We start from the raw sequence: 21,664 nt of genomic DNA on the forward strand, positions 1-21,664 counted from the left end.
AGCTACTTCCCGTTGACCTAGAATCATGTAATTTGGCAGGTAAGTAGGTAGGTTGATCTTATAGCACAAGTAATGGAAAAAGTTCGAAAACCGTGAATTTGTAGTTACTTACATCACAAAAATATATTAAAATGTGTTCATGAACAAATAATAATTATGATTGATGATGTCATCTGTTCACCTAATAGGTGGTCTCTCTATACGAAGTGGGGTGTCATAATATGAAAGGGTTTTACCTGTACATTCTAAAACAGATTTTTATTTATTTTTAGGTACACATAACAGTTTTTGATTTATCGTGCAAAATGTCGGGAAAAGACCCGAGTACCTACGGAATCCTCGGTGCGGGAGTCTGACTCGCACTTGGCCGGTTTTTCTATTATTTAGAGTGAATTGGTTTGATGCTTTTAGTGCTTTTAAAAAGTTTTTGTTCATTTTATTACTCACTACTAGGTATTCGCAGAAAAATGGTCGTCAATATAGTTCACCTGACAAAAATGTTTACCCTTTAAAATGTGAACAACATCGCAAAAGTCAATTACAAATTAAATTAATTAAAAAGTGCAGTGTTGCGAACTCTACCACAACTCTACATGAAATGAATAACAATTTAAAAATACTTACCTATTTAGTTTGAACCTTGGTAGCACCTTGTCATAACATAGGTATTTACTTACCTAGTAAGTAGGTACTCAAATAGGGATTTTAGCAGTCAGTTGTACCCATCAACTGACTGAATACATCACCGGCCTACTAGGCACAAGTCCTCTCTCGGCATGAGAAGGATTTTGGTCATGGTCCACTACGCTGGGTGCGAATTGTACCTACCTACTTCGCGTAGGTACCTTTGACGACATTATGGAGAACATTCAGGCATTCAAAATGCGAATTTTCTCTACATTTGAATAATAATTTGAAGGAAAAAAATATATGTACCTGAATATACTTAATATTAAGGAAAAAAGAAAAAAAGGAAAAAATATAGGTATTAAAAATAAATAATTTTTTTTAGAGGTAGGCTAAAATAATAATAACTACCTATATATTTTTTGCATAAAACGCAGATAACTCCAAAAAATTAAAGGAAGGTACGTGCCGGGATGGAACCCCGTACCCCTTGAATTTTATTAGGGTACCCACACGTAACCCTATATGTACACAAATAATATTATAAAGTTTATAATAGGTTGGTCTTGTATGATAAATTGTGGCCATTAAAAAGTTAGATTAAAAAGTTTATAGGTATATGTCGGCGCTTTTATCACAAAGCTTTATGCAAGGACTGGCAATTTGTTGCAATGAGATAAATTACTACACACCTAGTAGGTACTTACACATACATAGTATGTTAAAATATTCAGCCCGCCAAAATATGTCTGTCTAAAACAACTAATCTCAAAAAGTTTTAATTACTAAACCGATTTCATTCTAGTTTTCACCAATAGGTATAGGTCGATGGTTCTAGGAAAAGTAAAATGTACCTATACTTACTTTATATAATATTTAAGAGGCCACAACGAAAATTATTTTCAGCAATTATTTAAGACTAGCTGATACCCGCGACTTCGTTCGCGTGGATGTAGATTTTTTAAAATTCCCGTGGGAACTCTTCGATTTTCCGGGATAAAAAGTAGCCTATGTGCTAATCCAGGGTATAATCTATCTCTATTCTAAATTTCAGCCCAATCCGTCCAGTAGTTTTTGCGTGAAGGAGTAACAAACATACACACACACACACACACACACACACATACATACAAACCTTCTCCTTTATAATATTTATAATATTAGTGTGATGTGATTTAGCTAGAGCTTTTAGTCACTGTGTATCAATCAATAAAAGCATATTATAATCGCGAGACGATAGCAAGAAACCAAATCGTTTTAATAAACAAAACAGATTTTCTGATTTTTTTGGAAACTGTTAATATCCACAAAACCAAAAAAAGTTACAGAAAACTTCATAACCCTTTCCCATTCAAACTAAAAAATCTAGATATTTGAACCAGTTATCGGAAATTTTATCAAAGCAAATTGTTGTTTCTACTTCATGCTTTCATGATGAATTTAGATTACAAAATCCATAAAGCACAATATGTAGGTATATTCATACATGAAACTTGTTGTAAGTATTAATTTTCAAAGAATTGGCTTTTATAATTTTGTTTTGTAAATAGGATTTTGCAAGACCAATTTTTATACACTTGCCCATTTTTTAAAACTAAGTACATCTTTTTAAGGTCTAACGCGGCTCCGTAACATGGGAGTGTGAATTCAGTGAAATGGCAGGAAAATTTCCGAGATTTGCACTCTTTATTATGCACAGAGATTCAATATTACTTTGCCTCGAGGCATCACTTTGTAGCTATCGTTCAATATGAGTTTCTAAGTAGTAGCTAGTAGGTAGGTACCTACATGCGACTTTATTTATTTAAAAAAATCTGTCGCTATCTACTTCAAAGGTATTTTATTCAAATACTTTTAAATATTTACAAAGCTTAATTTATTCGTATTTATTTCCGAGTTAATGCGAAATTTCTTCGATTTGCATTCCTTGGAAAAGTTTAATATTTCTTCGTAAACCTATTTCCTTCATCGAGTCAGGGAGGACGATACCTAAGTACCTACCGCCTTTATAATATTGACTCTTCGATCAAAGAACTCTGTACCTATTACAGTTTCCAAGTATAGCCGATTTTTGATCGTGACTTTTAAATATGAGGAACATGGAAGTAGGAAGTAATAATTCTGTTGATGAGCAATAAAGCTGCTTCGCTTAAATGAAATCTGTGAAAAACGTCAAAATTCATCAGTTAAAGCCTCAATAGCTCAACCGGTAAAGGAGTGGACTGAAAACCGAAAGGTCGACGGTTCAAACCCCGCCCGTTGCACTTGTCGTACCTACTCCTAGCACAAGCCTGACGCTTAGTTGGAGAGGAAAGGGGAATATTAGTCATTTAACATGGCTAATATTCTTTAAAAAAAAAAGTTTTTAATCAGTGAACTAAGATAATAATATAATTGTTCACTGTACCATAACACCTCAATAATTTTCCTTTATCAATCAATAGGTATTAGGTATACTCCTACAAGCTACATAGATTATTATAATCCGCTGGGAAACAAAGGACATGCCACATTGCAATAAGGACAAGTATGCAGCGCCCACTGCTGCTTCGGTTAGAGGTTGCCAGAAGGTAGTAGCTTGTGCGACTAAGGGATGATTTATGCTAGACAGTGCCGGGCCCGAGTCGTGTCACGTTCGAGTTAGGTACGTCCGACGCACCGACAATCCACAGATTGCAATTTTGTATAAAGAAACGTGACTCGGACGAGGCTCGGAAGACTTGGACATGGCCCTGTCTGATTTGACCTCATACATTTTCCGATCTGTGTGTCTCAAACGTGGCACGGTCTAGCATAAATCATCCCTTACTCTAAAAATATAGGATTACGGCAGAATATTATACTATCAAGTAAAAATTTTGGATTGCTCCCATCTCTTCCCGTTTTCCTTAGTTAAGGACACCTATTTCATTGAGCGCGAATAACTTTACCTACTAGACGAAAGAATCTCGTCTGCAGATATTGAAAAAGTAGGTAAGTAGGTATCGCATTTTATTGCTAACGATCGAGCTTATTGAGATCTGAACCCAGATAAAATTACATCTTTCGCATTGTTGGCATATTTTTTGTTTCAAAATCGCTGAAATAGCTTTACTATGCCTTCATATTTCCGAAAATTATTACGTTTAAAGGTTTGTGCTTTAGACTTCTGTTAATGTTAACGTAAATACCTACATTTTGTAAGAGGTCACATAAAAAGGTTCTATTGCCACTTTGGCTTAAGAATCTGTTAAAACAAAACCAATCATTTTTTTTTATCATACCTGGCAATCACACCTGATGTTAAGTAATGATTTACTACTACACTACTACTTTTTGCTGACTGCGGCAAAGCCCAAAAGGAGCTGCTAGGACAAAATTCTAAAAAAAAACAAAATGGCGGATTCAATGCGATTTAATGTACGCATGAAAAACTTTTTAAATTAAGTACATAATATGTTATCAGTTATCACGAATCATCAGTTTCCACGGGATTTTTATAAACATAAAGCAACGCAGTCAAAATCTCGGCCCTCGTCTAGTGAAGAGATAAATTCAAATCTGGCTTATTAGTAATAAAACTAAAACAAAAAGAAATAGAAATACCAGCATAATAAGTTTTCATAGAGAAACAGGTGTGGAGAATTATCTAATTAAGTTGAAAGAGAGGTCTTGCAGAAAAAGTTGAGCTTGTTTTTCTAGAATAATGGCTTAGTTATTACAATTTTATTCATACCTCTGTAATATTATATAATGCCAGATGCTTTACATAATGTTCGTACATCAGACGGTAAAAATAATATCGAAATGTTCTTTGAGCCGAAAAAATAACTGGAGTGTAATATATTTCTCCTACATGAAACGTAATCTAGTGTAAAATTCCTAAAATAAGGTATAATATACATACAGAGCCTCAATAGCTCAACCGGTAAAGGAGTGGACTGAAAACCGAAATTTCGACGGTTCAAACCCCGCCCGTTGCACTATTGCCGTACCTACTCCTAGCACAAGCCTGACGCTTAGTTGGAGAGGAAAGGGGAATATTAGTCATTTAACATGGCTAATATTCTTTAAAAAAAAAAAAAAAATACTTACTCACTAGTAATAAATAATATTTGCAATACTGTTTCGGTCCCAGCTCTATGCTTATTTTTGGTTTATTAGGTCTTTTTTATATTTTGGAAACTTGATAGAATAAATAGGTATATTAGGTATGTAAGTCAAAACAAAACTTATTCCTAGGTAAATATTATCTCATATTGGACAATGGTTTGGACAAAGCACAAAGCAAAAATTAAAAATAAACCCTCAACTGAAGCACCTTTTGGTCCCTATTTGGAATGAATGGATAAGTGAATTAATAGTTTTTATTGCATCGAGAAATAACAAATAAATTAGGAAGCATGTAAAGGTACCCTTAGTTAGTAGTAAAGTTACCCTTCTTTCAGGCATTTTGACAGCGATTTTTTTTAAAGTTTACGATTTAAGTAACTTTCTGATACATAATTACTATAAGAAATATAGATATTCTTCCCATTTTTTAATCTGCTTTAAAATCCTGAAACTGTAATCACTGAAAGTACGCCGACTCGTTTTTTTACGTAAAAAAAAACAATCTGTATTATCTGCTGCGTAGATATCGGAAAATATTAAAAGTGCTGTGTAGCGAGCGCAATGTAATCAATTTTGAAAGCTACCCTACCTGTCTCGTCCTGAAAGCTGGGGAACAGGAAACGAGGAGAAAAACTACCGGGAAACGTTATGACAATAACCATTTATAGATAGGTGCCTTCTTTTATTTTATTACTATTATCTCGTGGATAGACCGTTTAGATTGTGACGATTATTAGGGCGACTGTCTATTGAACTGAATGGAGGTGTATTAAAAAGATCAATCACTTTATTGAAAGACTAGCTAGTCAAGCCTCAATAGCTCAACGGTTATAGGAATGGACAAATCCCAGGCGTTGCATTATTGTTGTACCCACTCCTAGCACAAGCTTTACGCTTAGTTGGAGGGGAAAGGGGAATGTTAGTCATGATTCAAAATGGCTAACATTCTTTAAAAAAAAAAAATGAGTACTTTTAACTGCGGTCAGCAGTTAGGGTTGGTCAAAACTTTTCAAATAATTTTAAATTTCCATAATAAAACAGGGCACCGTTATAATTTTGTCAGATAGATACGTAGTACGCGACAGGTTGACATGGCAATCGGGGAGGGAACGCCCCGCACACCAACACAGCCCCCGCGCTATCCCGATGCGAGCGAGCGCGGGTGACATACGGGTGTGCGAGGCATCCCCCCGCCTTATACCCTGATTGCCATCTCAACCTGTCGCGGAATATACTTACCTACTTTATACTTAACTAATAAACATCCATCAACATTTAATTAACATTAGGACAACGAGTTTGTTCACTTTGTGGGACGGCGATGTGTATTATGTAAACTGGCTTAATTAGCATGCTTCTGAAACTAGGTACCTAGCTCACTGCTCACTAATAGATAATGTAGATCTGTGATAAACATTGTTTGCTATGGACACACTGCTACATAATCTACACACTAGGTTATTAACACAAATATGGGGAAGAATCTGGGAACCCAACGCATTATTAGCCCAAGAAACCCCTACCATTATATGTGATAAGAGTTGCGACCCTCAGCAGCCGTGATAGCTTAACGGTAAAGACGTCCACCTCGTATCGGGAGGTCAGAAGTTCAATCCCGGGTAGCTCTAATTTTTCGGACGAAAAGTTAGAGGAGCGTATGGATCGAATATCGTACCCTGAAGCCCCGTTGTTTTATAACATATCCCAAGCTTTTAATGTACCTACCGGCTATACCTACCTATCAATAATGCCCAGTCGTCAAGAAAATGTATTTAGGCACCTTTGTAAAATTAATTGCTTACAAAATTTATTGAATGACTTGAACTACAAAATGCGTTCGGAATTTCACCCTGGTAGTGACAGTTTGTAATTACTTTCTATTCACTACAACTAGGTAGGTATAGGTACGTATGACCTCTCATAGTAGACTTTAGAGGTACCTACTACGTAGGTAGGTTCCTACACTATAGAGATGAATTATTTCACATAGGATGTCAAAATATGAAACTTTCACAATATTTGAAAATTATTACAATTAATCTCGCTTCATTGGTTAAATTTCGCGCGCGCAAGGTCATCGACACGATCTAAGGAGCGCGCGAGCAACAACTCTCAATAATATTTTTGGATATCTAAGCAGCAAAGAGTAATAAAGTGCCGATTAGACTACTTACACGATAAATACCTAGAGTTCTAACTCAGTTAGGGCCCTGTAATTGTAATTAGATGATATAAAATAGAATTATTTTTTAATAAAGCAATCTGCGAATCACACTACTTAGGTATAGGTTTTTTGAGACTTGGTATTTTTCAGATTTTCAATCATTTGTTTTTTCTGAAATCCTGAAAGAAAACCAAATCTCTAACTTTATCACTCTTGTTTTTTTTTTGTAACTAGATACTTAAGTACAACTAAAAAATTATTACCAACTTTTTATGCTTTCACAAGAATGCAAAAATAAACACATACTTAACGTCATTGAATTATTTTGAACGTTTTTTATTTATTATTTTAAGCAAGTACTTACTTAGTATGTTAAAAATTCAATTTATTTGTATGAAATAAAAACTAAGCCTTATAATTTATTAATTACCTAACCAAAAACGCGTCAAAGAAAAGAAAATTATGTATTAAAAACTCATTAAATTTTTGAACGCATTCACACAATTTAAATTTCGAACTGTAACTTTTGATCGTCACGCAAAGTTCCCGCGCGAAATTCGCAGCTCCCACGGGAATACACAGAGCTTTCGTCGAGCGACTGTTCGACAAATCCTAGCTCCTGTCCCATCTAGGGATGTTTCCCCGCGCCCCGTCACTCGGGCAACGGCATTGAGCTATATTGCAAGGAGTGTCACCTGGGTTGTTTTAAATATCACACTAATATTATAAAGGTTGTATGTGTGTATGTTTGTTACTCTTTTACGCAAAAATTAATGGACTGATAGATGGGAGATAAATTATACCCTGGATTAGCACATAAACTCCTTTTATCCCGGAAATTTAAAGATTTCTTACGGGATTTTTAAGTCACGGGGCATCAGCTAGTGTTTTTTTTTTATTTTTGAAAATAGTAATTTTAAACAGTTTCAAATAATTTGTTTTAATAGTGTTTTATCACTTTTAAACAAAAATGATTTTTTGAATGTATTTTGTTCAACCCTGATTGTCACAAGTAAATAATTTTCAATTTTCCGGCCTTTTTCACTACTGCGTGTTTTTAAATGCACTTGAATCATATTATTAGCCCCCTAATTTTTTAAATCGTTTTTCAAACTCTTTCGCCACTTAATTTAACGTAGACCGGTACCTACAACAATTGGGATCGTCACAAAATATCTTAGTAAAATGAGGCCAAAGCCTCTTAAAATGACTTGACTTGCCATTTCAGCTGTATTTAATTATGTTAAGAAGATTTTATGACCAATATTCTATTTTTATCGGTTGGCACCCCTAGTTATGAACGACAAATTGAAATATTGTGGTTTCTAGTAGTTTGTCTAATTGGAACAAATTGGTGAGTAAACTGTGTCAAGGTAATACAGATTTTCCATTTTACATCTGTCAGTTAACAGTTTCCTAATAGATAGTTAAGTAACTAAGTAGTTTAGGATCTATGTAATAATGGAAAATAACTTTTAGAAACTTTTTAGTATTTAAACGGACCTTAAGAATAGGTACTTAGTGGACAAGGCGTACCTCTACCTACTACACCATTCAAGAATACGCCAATAGATATACATAATTGTTACAATTCTCCTCCTTGACATTAGAATAAATTTTTATTAGACATTACGAGTATTTATTCATCCAAGGACATTACCTATATTTCATTTATTGTAATTGTGTAAAATATTGCATGCCGTAATGTTAAATTTGGCCGTACTTAGATTATAAGCTTAGATTTAGACCAATGTAGGTATATACCTAACCCAATTTGCGATAAATGGATTGATTGATAGTTTTATACACAAAGTAGGTACCGGACAGATCAAGATGGCAATCGGGGTGGGGACGCCCAGCTTACCCACTCAGCCACCGCGCTAACCAGCTGCACTACTATAGGGTAAAGTACGGATAGATGCCACAGTGGGATAGACGCCACGCTTTCAAAAAACCTAACTTCCCAATGTCTACAAAGCATCAACAGTTTTAATAAATAACTTAGGCACAACGCACCGTATGCCTTGCAGGTCATCTTGCAGTCGGGGTACGAGATGAGGCTCTATCCCGCACCGGGTTAGCGCCTGCTATGTCGATCTGTCGGGACTATAGGTACCTCAGTCATTTTTTTGCGGTTTTAACATTTCCAAACTCAGAAATCTTGCATAATAATAGCGTACTTATGTTCAAGGGAGTGTGTCAAAATGCACCCCTTTAAGGCTTTAGCGCCTATAAAGCTTTTCGAATACCCATTTAAGTCACTCAAAATTGAACACAGCTGAGGCTTCAATCGAAAACCTTTCGACTTTATCAGATGTCTGATTTTAATCGCAAAGTTAAATTGAAATTTTGTATTGATTCAGAATACCTAATTCGTTTTCCATCATGGTAAAATACAAATAAGCTGTGTTAAAATACAAATAAGGGAAATATCTACCTATTTCCTTCGATCATTTATGTAACCAAAAGCATTATACCTATTACCTACCTAATTATTCTATGCCAAAAGTGAGTCAAAGTTAATAAATTGAGTGAATTAGATTGGAAGGTAGGTACCTACCTATTAGTACTCACGGGTGCTTAAGCAGGTACTTAGATAAATCTGATTTTGAACTTTAATTTCTTTAAGGGTTAAATCAATTTACCTAAGTAGGTACCTTTAGGGAACTTCAACTTTTAGGGAACTTAGCAACGGCTAATTCTGTTGAACACAATCTCTAAACTAAATTAAAATTGATGTAAATATTCATATTGCTATTAGTTACAATATAATCCTCCATGAAAAAAGATAGCATTAGATTTAGACCTGTCAATAAGCTTGTCAATAAGCCTGTCAATAAACCTGTCAATTTAGTTTAGAAGCTTGCTACTATCACAGTTTTACGAACTACGGTCTACGCCGCCGACGGCGAACGGATCACGCGCGGAGGTGCGACGCACCGTGCATGGCACGCGACGTTGCCACACCGTCGCACTGCGCAGCTGATATCGCGGCGTTGTCCGTGAATAGTGATGCGACGCGATGACGCTGGTTGTGATGTTTGTTTTAATGAGACTCAAAACATTTTTGTAGTGTTTGAAGACGAAGAGTGCTCTTCATGTTCGCTTCAAGCGGAGCGTGAGCGCATGCTCGCCCAATTAACAATTACCAGCGGGTATATTCAAGAGTAAGATGGACCATTACAGGTAGGTACAGCTGATTCTGATGACAACTTTTAGAAGTAGAGTAGACATTCGCATCTTTTCTTACTCATGTACCTACTACCTAATAAGAAAAGGATAGACAAACTTAATTTAATTTAGAACTGTCAAACCTCATGACTTTGCCAGTCTTGAGCATAGTAGCACTAAGAATGGTTTTAAAGATTGAAATTGTTTTTGAACAAAGTGAAACCACGGTCCTCATAGGTACCACTACCTAGGTATGGGTAAGTAGGTGGTTTGTAAACGAAATTCCTGTTGAATCTTATTGTTACACAAATATAATACCTATCTACTTATCCATCTAAGGATAATTTAATTAAAATTCAATCCTAATTTCATATTCATATTAAATTTATGTTGGCAAAATGAATTTTATTCTGGACCTTAAATATTAATACCTAAGCAATATTCTTGATTCGACATAATTTACTCGACTATAACCAGTAACCACAATAATTAATTCGACTAGTGAGTAGTGACTAGTCCCATCACTCGACCCGGGCCTACTCGTCCCACGGCCACGCGTTGTATCCGGGCAATAGTACCGTGCACGACGCGGCGTTGCCACGTCGCTCGGCAGTCGACAGTTTCAAATCCTCGCAGAACAAAAACAAGTGACCTTATTTCGTTGACACCAATTAATGACTAAAAATTAATTTACTGTGTGTTAACTACCTGTGATATATAAAAATAAACTCTTAATTATTTACTATGAATGAAGAAAAGTTAATCGGACTAGTGCGACATTACGTATTTTTGTACGACACATCGCATCCAAAGTATATGGATAGTACGAAAAAAGACGCTGCGTGGAATGAAATCTCTCAACTTTTAAACCAACCAGGTAGGTAGCCGCTTTTATAATATTAGGTTTTTTCAGTAAGTATGTACTTTCTGAGATTAAAGTTTTCAAACTAACAGACATGGTGGGCTGACTTTGTACCTGTAATTTATACTGTGTACTTTATATAGCTGATAGTGTGTGTCCATGCTTGCGAACACCCTAATTTTTATATTATTCAAAATTGCAATTTTAATAAGAATTAATAAAATTCCTTGAAGTGAAGGTAAAAAAACTATCATAAAAATTATAAATAATGTTAAAAGGCTTATAACTAATTACTGAAAAAAAATCTGTTTTTTACAGCTTCCGCCTGCAAACACAAATGGCAGGGTCTAAGAGATGCATACAGAAGGGCAGTAAACAAAAGGAAACTGCGAATGTCAGAAGAGCCCACGGCGAGAATTAAGAAATGGAAATTTGAAGATGAAATCTCTTATCTAAATAAGTATTTAGGTGAAAAGAAAAAAGCAGCACAAAACGAAAATGACGGCCAGAACGAATGTGACAGTGAAATAGTTTCTAATTCCGATTTTGAGGGAAATTCTGAATGCTACAAAAATGAAAAAGAAGAAATTGAACACCCAGAAAATCTTGAACAGTACATTGTGGCAATGGATCCAGCAAATTTCGGTATGTAACTTAAAACTATGGTCACCATTAGATGATGAATGGCATCATAATATTATAAATCATTTATCTTGGTTAAATACGGCTGCAGCGTTGATTCATAACCAAAGATTGACGATAACCTAAATACCTTCAATGTCACAGCAAACAGGCATCTTCTAGGCAAGTGCAAGACTGTCTTGCAATAATAAAAAATACTTAGACAAAATATTTTTTGAGATGATAATATCTATGTCAGAGTGAACTGTCTATGTGAAACACAATATCAAAATTAATCCAATAATTACTGTTTTTTAAGGAAATGGTAACAAATATACCGTTAGACAACATCTTGCCGCTAACGTAAAAAAATGTCTTTGCACTGATTTCAAAACAGTTTAATATTTTATCTAAATATATTCAACAGTCGAATACGAGTATACCTATTCGGTTCGAATTTCGACTACGGTACCTAACGATTTATTGTTTTACTTTTGTTTCAGCTCGTTCACCATCACATATCGCAAATAGCATACAGAAGAATTCTCAAAAGTGGGTGAACTCGCAACTAAGTCCCTCATCGTATGTAACTACAAATTACTCAGAAGATGTACCTAAAGAATACAAAGAACCAGAAGTTACTCATGATCAAATGGATTTATTCTTTCTAAGCCTATCAAATACAGTCAAAAGCTTCTCGCCATACTTACAAGCCATAGCGAAGAACAAAATATTCAACTTGGTATCTGAGTTAGAAATACAACAGCTAGCTCCAGGTAACAGCAAAAGTATCTCACAAACGTCAACAGTGCCACAAACTACTAATTGGCCGATAACGCAACAGCAACAAAATACATCACACGTTAGCGTCAAAATAGAAAAGTCAGCTGGCGATTAAATAAATGTTTTGCCTCAAAATCATTTGTATTTATTTCACCATATTCGTGCTAATTAGTTTTATGTCAATCTAAATCTTTTCTAATCTAAAAATCTAATTTGACACCTCTAAAGGTACCTATACCTATAGGTACTTTTAGAGGTGTCAATCGCGCAAGGGAAATTGTGAAAATGATAGCACTAGATTTGTGTACAGCCAAATTAGCTCCCATGTCCTATCCGTAGTGTTGATTATAATTATCTACCTATTATCATCTATTTAACGAATTAAATTAAATAACAAATCTAAGGCAGACATTTCACTAAAAAATACTAAGAATCTTTTCTCTCTAGTACCTATGTATATAATAATACAAGAGAGAATACTCATTTCTTATTCTTTAAAAGTTTATTTAGTTGATATTTGACAATACTTATTTTAGGTACTTTTTTTTCGAATAAATTGTAGATATTGTAAATGCTTTTGACTAAATTACAAAATGATGTTATTATCTCTAGTCGAGTAAATAATATACTTAATACAAAATAATTTGTATTTACTTAAATAATAAAACAAATATGTACGTAATAAATCAGAGTACTTACTCTACTTAGGTAATTAGATAAGTAACTAAGTATAAATAAGGGCATGTACATACATAACCCGCATCGGAAAATTACTCATCGCATCTTCTGGAAGTTCTAATACCTATAAGAAACTAAAACAGTACCGAGGTTTGTACTTCAGGCTAAAACCTAGAACAGTCCCGACCATCTTGTCAGAGGAAAACCGGCCAAGTGCGAGTCAGACTCGTGCACTGAGGGTTCCGTACTCGGGTAATTTTTCCGACATTTCACACGATAAATCAAAAACTATTATGCGTAAAAATAAATAAAAATCTGTTTTAGAATATACAGTTAAAGCCCTTTCATATGATTCCCCGCTTGGTATAGTTATCTTACTTTGAAAATTGAAACACATTTTAATATTTTTTTTTAAATGATGTAACTACAAATTCACGGTTTTCGGATTTATTCCTGTACTTGTGCTATAAGACCTACTTACCTGCCAAATTTCATGATTCTAGGTCAACGGGAAGTACCCTATAGGTTTTTTGACAGACAGACAGACAACAAAGTGATTCTATAAGGGTTCCGTTTTTCCTTTTGAGGTACGGAACCCTAACAAGCAGATAGGTACTTACTCTAAAAATATATTAAGAGAAAAGACCAGAATTGACGCCAATACCTGTCTCGTTCTACGTGGATCCAAGCCTTAAAGTTAAAAGTATCTATCTCAGCCTGATCTCATCCGATTACATTTCAAGGTTTGTTACGGAGTTACAAATTGATTTTCTCGGATTCAGTTGAGTAAATAAGACCCTGCCTTTGAAAGCTGGAACCTGAGTAAATAGTTGGGATAAATTTCGTGGTTCGGCAAGTCATTACGTTTGAAGTTTTGAGCATAAAGATTATCATTTACAAAATAATCTAGGTAGGTAAGCCTGCCTAAATTTTGTTTACAGTTGGTTTCAGGATAGAAAAGGTTGATTGATTTCACTGATGAACTATTAGTTTTAGATTTACTCGCAATCAAATAAATTACTATCCAACATGAAACTTTTTGGTCTTACTTACCTAAGTACTACAAAAACATAGCTTCAGCAACTTATACGTACTAACTAATGCCCGCGACTTCGTCCACGTGGTTATAGTTTTTAAAAAAACCTTTGGGAACTCTTTGATATTCCGGGTTTGAAAGCCAAGGTAGGTATGTCACTATCCAGGATTTTACATACGAGTAATTATGCCCATGCAAAAAATCATGTCGATCCGTTGCTCCGTTGCAGCGTGATTGAAGGAAAACCCAACAAATAAACATACTTTTGCATATTTTGTAATATTATAGATAGGTGTAGGGCAGATGTTTGTATGCTTTTATCATCCGGATCTGGCAAGTTTTTTTAAGAGGCCGATATCCTGAATTTATGGATTAATTAATTTCATAGAGAGCCTTCGTCCATGAATCCGTTTAACTGCAATTACCTACTCCGTTTGAAGCTACTAACCAATTAATTACACAAACTTTGACTGTTATTCTACCCGGAACTACCTATGTATAATGTAAATAATGAAGGTGTAATGCGATTTCATAAATATTTTACACTGCAGCTTATAATTTCTATTTCTCCTTCTGTTTCTTTTTCTATTTCTACTCGTTTATATTCCTATAGTATTGAGTGGAATAAGTTGTGTTGCATAGTTAATTTTCCTAATTTTCCTCTTATTTTTAAAGTAAGGGTTGATTCACATTAGACTGGTTCAGGCAAAAGCCTTCCAAGTTTCATGCGAGCCCAGTTGTTACCTACTTCATACTTATTACTTACTTATATAATTACCATTTTTTGGTTCGTTCGTGCGATGTGCCTTCATGACTATCCGGAGATGATGAAGAGGACTCGATAGACAGAATTTGGACCAGTACGGTTCAGTAGGGGTTAAGTTTTAATTTAAGTTAAAGTTTTAATGTTTTTTATTGTGATAGCATATTTTTCTTCGTTTTTCTACGAACTGGTGTGAGGAGAGACGGTCCACACTCACGTACTCGCGTCAATAAATATTACCCCCCGTCCACACACTGCTCTACTCGCGCAATTAATCGCGACGCCGTGCGCCGCACTAGGTCGCTTGCCTTTGCAACGCGATGGACGTTGAAACTTTGCGCTATTTGCATACTTACCGACAAAATAGAGAGCGATGGCTATGAACGAGGAACATGCGAGTAACGCGTCCACACCACGTCTCTGCCTCCGTTCCTCGCTGCTTCCATGCCACACGGGCAGTGTGTGGACGGGGTAGGTATTAGAGACCGGAGAAAGAGTCACTAGACAGAGACTCGCGATTGCAATCGTGACTTACGCTTATGGCTTTCTGTATGTTTCTGTATGGTTTTCTGTGTGTTTGTGTATATAGCAGATGGCGGGCGAGACAAAGACTGTCGCATTTCTGTCTCGCTCGCCAAGTGACGGTTGCGGTCGCGCGACTCTTTCTCTGGTCTCTATCGCAGCAGAGTGGATTTGAGGCGATAGATAGGTAATTATACTCTTAGTCTTAAGACAGATATATGAATTAATACTTACCGTGAAGCCGATGCCGACGGTTGCAGAGAAGTTGCCAGGTTGGAATTTCCCGGTCTCAAACTGCACGAGCAGCGACGTCTTTCCTACGCCGCTGTCACCGAGGAGAATCGTCTGCAACAAAATACCGGTGCATTAAGAAAAGAAAGAAGACGTTCTGAATACAATCAATCCAGGGGCTGTGGAGAGTGTCGTTGTCTAAGGCAGCCCTCCACCTTCCACTGCCTCACCAACTACTTGGTTATACAAGGTGGTATATGTAAATTCGCAATGTACTTATAGCGTGCAAAACTCGGGTCAATGGCCCACATTGGCCGTCATTGACTCCGTAGCCTATTTACGTAACGTTCGTTGACCTCTAGCGCCAGTCATACGATAATGAGTAGACTTACCTTGTGTATAGGCATGTCATCGTCAATGACAGTCCGTGCTGGCGACTCAGGTCGGTAGTCCCTGTAGCCCGTGGGGGAGGGCGTGCTCCTAATGGTGGGCGCGCGGAGAGTGTCATCTTCAAACACGTCATCACTCATGCTATCGTCTGTTCCCACGTGCTAAAAAAAATGAATATTCTTTTAGAAGAGATCACTTTTCAAGCGCTACAGCGGCCGTAAAGGTCACTGTAGCTCTCGAAAAAAGACGATCTCTTGATGAGCCTCTATTCAAACCAACTAGTTTAGTTTTAGCTTCAAATATATTCGCATAGCGCGCGAAAACAGCAGGGCAGAACGTCACACAGAACTGCGCTGGCTCGAGTCTGAGACCATTGCAGCAAGCGGCAGCTACTGGCGACAGCAACAAGCGACCGTGCCACCAACCGCAAGCCTACTTACTGTTCTCTTTATATTTTTTACTAGCCGATGCTCGCGACTTCGCCCGCGTGAATTTAGGTTTTTTGAAATCCCGTGGGAACTCTTTGATTTTCCGGGATAAAAGTAGCCTATGTGCTAATCCAGGATATTATCTATCTCCATTCTGAATTTCAGCCAAATCCGTCCAGCGGTTTTTGCGTGAAGGAGTAACAAACATACACACACACACACACTATGTTACGCCTTTATAATATTAGTGTGATAACTTTGTATTCAGGGATAATATTCTGAGTAGACCTTAGGTCCGGCGACACCGTCCCCGCAACGACTTCAATAACATACATTATTTGTAACATTGTGTAACCGAATTTAAAGTTAGCCCGATTGCGACGGAAATCTAACACTACCGGAGACAGATCAGGCGCAGGACCGACGACTTCATGTGCTCTCCGAGGCACGGGGGTGATATACCGCCAACTTCTTAACCCCGAGCTAATACTGAGACGTTCCTACCTAATTTTTGGCCCAACCCGGGAATCGAACCCAAAACCTCGCCATCCGCAGTTAAACCATTAAACTAACGACTGAGGCAGTCAAGCCATTTCTGTTATTGATCTGATGGTTTCCTATGAAACTGTTTATACGCAACACCTAGGATGACTGATCAATCACAATGCAAGGATAATCGTATAGTACCTATCCAAGCGCAATGCCTTTGTACCCACTACGCAGCAAATGGTAGTAATAATACATATAATGGCTTTCATCATTAGGCTGGTATTGAATGAGGGATTAATGAGTGACTGCCTATTGGGACAATCTAATTTAGAACAAACAGGATGCTACGAGTATCTAGCTAATATACCTACGACTATGCGAATGAATAACCGTTCAGTATATGATTTTACCCTATAGGTAGAAAGTATAATTTCAGAAGGTATATTTTCCTGCGGCCGTGTGCACATTGACACTATATTCCAAGCTTACCGTGAGGTAATTATGTCAGCATACATACTTACTGAGAAAAAATTCTTGATGTTATTTTTGATTTTCTTTTCCCAAAAGCGTTTCCCGATTCGGTAGGTATCTGGGTAGGTACATGTTGGGAAAATGGAGCACAACCTACGTCATAATAATTCACAGGAGGAAAATGGCTACCATTTTCTTTTTTTACAAAATTGCCATGGTTAAATTCTTGTGTTTAAAAATTACGTAATTTTTATAGGTTTAGAAAAGTAAAACTCATAACGACAGTGAAATGGCAACATGTCTGACGATTTAACCATGCTCTTACTACCTAAGTATTTCAAATTCTTCAGTGTCATATTTTAAAACAGTTCTAATCACTAGTTTTTCTTTTCATTCTATATGTAAGTATACTTAAATGTTGCCAGTTATGTCGATATTTTCAACTCAAAGCCCGTGTTTAATTAATTTCTTCAGGTTATGGGCCCAGTCTTACTAGATGTAAGTAGACGCAAGTAAATAATTGCTAAAGGAAAATTCGCTCTTTTGAATGGAAACGCTTTTGGAAAAAGAAAATCGGAAGGAAAGTTGTCTCAGTGCACACGCCCTTAGGGCTGGCATTCAGGCTTCACCCCTGCTTTTTATCTTTTAAAGGCTTTCACCTTTCTCGTATTAAATACATTAACCTGGGCGATAAAAGCCTTTTTAAGATCGCGTCTGCAATAGACTTTTTATTTATTAAACTTGGAAAAAAAGGTTTTCAAGTTGGTTAAAACTTTTGATTGGGTATTTTGAAGTAAGAACTTAGGAAAAAATCCGAAAATCGTGAATTTGTGGTTATATCACAAAAGAAAATTAAAATGTGTTCATGATGAACAAATAATAAGTATTTTCAATTTTTAAACTAAGATTACTAGATTAAGGGGGGTATGTAAGTAAGTATCATTTATTATGAAAGGACTTTACCTACACATTCTAAAACAGATGTTGATGCATAATAGTTTTTGATTTATCGTGCAAAATGTCGTAAAAACTACCCGAGTACGGAATCCTCGGTGCGTGAGTCTGTCTCGCACTTGGCCGGTTTTTTTTTTTGACTAAACTTATTTCAGTCTCCATGCGCCATCTCTTGAGTGCGGTCAGAATGATGAGACACGAGATACCTACTCGAGATAGGAACATTTGATGCTGCGAACTCTACGTGGAACCACGCCATCGATTTTATCACTTTCCACAAGAACCATAAAATGCCGTTCTTGTAGATTTACTTCTAGTTGTGTTTCGCAAACTAATAGGTACCTACTTCGTATAATTTGTAAACTGTTTGATGTTTTAGTCTTCAGAGAGATGTCTCTATAGAATGTATGTACCTACCTATATCTACCTAATACATACATTAGGTTATTAACTTTTAAAAACTAGGTATTATTTGGTAGGTACTAGCTCTTGACCGCGAATTCGTTCCCGTGGATATAGTTTATTTATTATTATAAACGTGAAAATATGTATGTATGTAAGTACTTATGGATTTTGTTACTCTTTCACGCAAAAACTACTGGATCGATTTGGCTGAAATTTGGAATGGAGATAGATTATACCCCGGATTAACACATAGGCTAACCTAATCATGCCTATACCGTTCCCGGCATTGAGCAGATTATTCCCCTTTTTATTTAAGTTTTTTTGATAATGAAATATGAATTTTAAATAATGAACCACAGGCACGCACAGGTAAGTAGGTACCTAGTTACATTTTATGTAGGTCAATGTCGGCATTCAACTGGTGCGTCGTCGGACGGGTGGACTTGGGAGAGCCGACACCTAATTGATCCTATTATACAGTTTTATTGATTATCAATTTACCACCCCTGATCATGGAATTTATTCCCTAATCCTTAGGCTAGTGCTTGGCTGTGTGTTACAGTGCTAGATGAAGAGGCGCTAACCTGGAAGGGACAGAAATGGCAGTTTATTGAACCTAGCATGAAATCAACTCTCGGTCAATGTCGTTATCCAACTGGTGCGTCGGGCGATTCGGCTGGGTAGGGACGACAGTCGAGAGCCGACACGGAATAATTGATCCTATACAGTTTTATTGATTATCAATTTACCACCCCTGATCATGGAATTTATTCTCTAATACTTAAGCTAGTGCTTGTCCGTGTGTTACAGTGCTAGATGCTGGTACTTTATTAAACCTAGAATAGAATCGACTTTTGGTCAATGTCGGAATCCAACTGATGAGTCGGGCTTTAATGATTTACAAAAAATTGATATTCGATGTTGGTGGCATCTCCATCCGCGTGGATTTAAGTTTTTAAAAAATCTACGAGAACTCTTCGATTTCCGGGTTAAAAAGAATCTTATTTACCTATGTTTATCTCCGTAAGGCAAACATTTTCGTCAAAATCGGTTAAGCGGGTGGGTTGTGAAAACATTTGAGGGCCGTTAAGCTAGGTATCTTCCTAAAACTCTACTTCTAAATAGGTACCTAGGTAGATATCTTTACCGTCTATGAAATACACACCGGCTCTATGAAATAACCTACGTGGGAATATATTATTTTGTCTTAATTAGGACTTCACAGTTCATGACCGTGTTCGTTAGATCTCGTGATAGATACTGACTTTTTCTTTGATAACTTTTTAATCGAATAAAAGTTATAAACACGGTAATAAAAAAATTAAAAATTACTTACGCTCATCGCTATTCGGGCCCACAGTCGTAACACATTTACGTCACGGCAATTTCACGGTGCAATATCATAAATAACCGTGCAATAATACGCGCACAGCACGCCCCATTCTTACGCTATTTGACCGGGTGACACGAAAATCACCTCCGAAAACTCTATAGGATTTTCACCGAAAACTTTTACACCCATACACTGACTCGATAAGCTATTGACATGAAATAAATACAAATATCACTGAAATATACACTGTAAATACAGGAAAATAGTGGTATCACACAAAAACATTGTCTTTTCCTCTCAAAAACTCAAATTTTTGAGGTTATCACGCGAAACTGTGAATGTAGGGCATATCGGAGGGTGCCCAAACCTTAGGGTTCATTTTCGCGTGGCTTTTTGTGTCAGTGTGCGAAGGCTTGTAGAAACGATGTCTCGATGTCTACGTCGCGTAGAGGTCCAAATGTGTGAGTGGAATTGGTTTATGTGTGCAATAGACACGGTACACCTTGAGTGCGATTTCCACGGCTAATCCCGAGATAAATCCTAAAGCAGAATAATAATTGTGACTTCTGGGAGCTAGTCAGTAACAAGTAGGTACATATATAATTCTATAATTACTACAGTTATGGCTACAGTTCGGCTCTACTATTTATTAAATTATTTCTTTGCAGTATTTTAAATAGAAGTTTGAAACTAGCGCCAGTGGTAGAAAAGATGAATGGTAATACGCTGGCATGGTAAGGGCATATAGGAAGGAGAAATGTCATATCACTAGAAGAATTATAAATATGCATGTGGAAGGAAAAAAGAGGAGAGGACGACTAAAGAAAAGGTGGATGGATTGTGTGAAAGAGGATATATGCGAATAAAATGGGTGGATCATGAATGATACGTTGGCGGATGACAGAAGAGAGTGGAGAAGAACACATGTTGTACTGACCGCACGTACTCGTAGCGTGGGATAAGCTCAGGAAGAAGAAGAAGTTAAATTGATAACGTAATAATTAGGTAGGTAGGTAGTTAGTTTTCCTAAGTAAGTAGATACCTAATGGTGATTCACCGACAAGACACCAGCTGATTTACTTAACGAGCACAAGGGTACAAATTATACGGTACGAAACTACGAACATCATCTCCCTATTGAAGAAAACTCCATACCTACACAAGAAAATTCTTTAAGTAGGTAGTTACGAATAATTCTATGACAAATTAGCCCCTGTCGTGCCCCTGTTGCCTCACTCGATGGTAAAAGTTGACGCATGTAATAAATCCATGTATTTATACCTTAGATTCGTGAAAATCGATCGTCATAGTGATTTAGGAAGGGTTACCAATGTGTCCAAAGTCACAAAGTTTTCGCCTCATCCTTTATTGTCTTTGATATTCATATGAAATGATGACTCGTAAACTGTAAAACATTATCCTAGTGAAATTCAGGCGAGTTAACAGGGTAGCACCCCTTCTATCGACATTTTAATGTGTGTGTTAATTAAACACTCACACAGATGCAACCTCATAATACACGCACTGTTTCCCGCTGATTATCAAGGAAAAATGGAACTTGCTGATCTAGTAATAGAGTCTATGTTATATTTTGAAAAACTTAGATTGACGTTGCGTGGCAGTAAAAGTGAGGTGAAATGGCAA

General features: G+C 36.5%; 2 protein-coding genes across 3 annotated transcripts in view; one reads left to right on the forward strand and one right to left on the reverse strand.

Annotated features, from left to right (window-relative positions):
* LOC123881230 (ras-related protein Rab-37) overlaps positions 1-20,407 on the reverse strand; it is a 54,903-nt gene extending 34,496 nt beyond the window's left edge. Inside the window, exons 1-3 of one of the 2 annotated variants that reach the window (XM_045929927.1) lie at positions 20,024-20,407; positions 15,943-16,101; positions 15,554-15,664 (exon numbers count right to left, since the gene is read on the reverse strand). In XM_045929927.1, the coding sequence (XP_045785883.1) occupies positions 15,554-15,664; positions 15,943-16,101; positions 20,024-20,029 (276 nt within the window). In that variant the 5' untranslated portion in view covers positions 20,030-20,407. Of the gene's footprint in view, positions 1-15,553; positions 15,665-15,942; positions 16,102-19,873; positions 19,922-20,023 lie in introns of those variants that run through there. The other variant, XM_045929928.1, reaches the window with a different exon arrangement.
* LOC123881229 lies at positions 10,615-12,455 on the forward strand. Its single transcript, XM_045929925.1, has 3 exons — positions 10,615-10,931; positions 11,235-11,561; positions 12,041-12,455. The coding sequence occupies exons 1-3, from the start codon at positions 10,799-10,801 to the stop codon at positions 12,433-12,435; spliced, it is 855 nt and encodes a 284-aa protein (XP_045785881.1). The 5' UTR covers positions 10,615-10,798; the 3' UTR covers positions 12,436-12,455.
* Positions 20,408-21,664: the final 1,257 nt, after the last annotated feature.

The sequence above is a fragment of the Maniola jurtina genome, chromosome 3 (genome assembly GCF_905333055.1).
Source record: "Maniola jurtina chromosome 3, ilManJurt1.1, whole genome shotgun sequence".
In the NCBI taxonomy this organism is placed as follows: domain Eukaryota; kingdom Metazoa; phylum Arthropoda; class Insecta; order Lepidoptera; family Nymphalidae; genus Maniola; species Maniola jurtina.

Coding starts and splice junctions, on each gene's coding strand:
- LOC123881229 (XM_045929925.1), top strand. CDS start 10,799: ATGAATGAAGAAAAGTTAATCGGACTAGTGCGACATTACGTATTTTTG. Junction 10,932..11,234: donor TCAACTTTTAAACCAACCAG/GTAGGTAGCCGC, acceptor TGTTTTTTACAG/CTTCCGCCTGCAAACACAAA. Junction 11,562..12,040: donor AATGGATCCAGCAAATTTCG/GTATGTAACTTA, acceptor CTTTTGTTTCAG/CTCGTTCACCATCACATATC.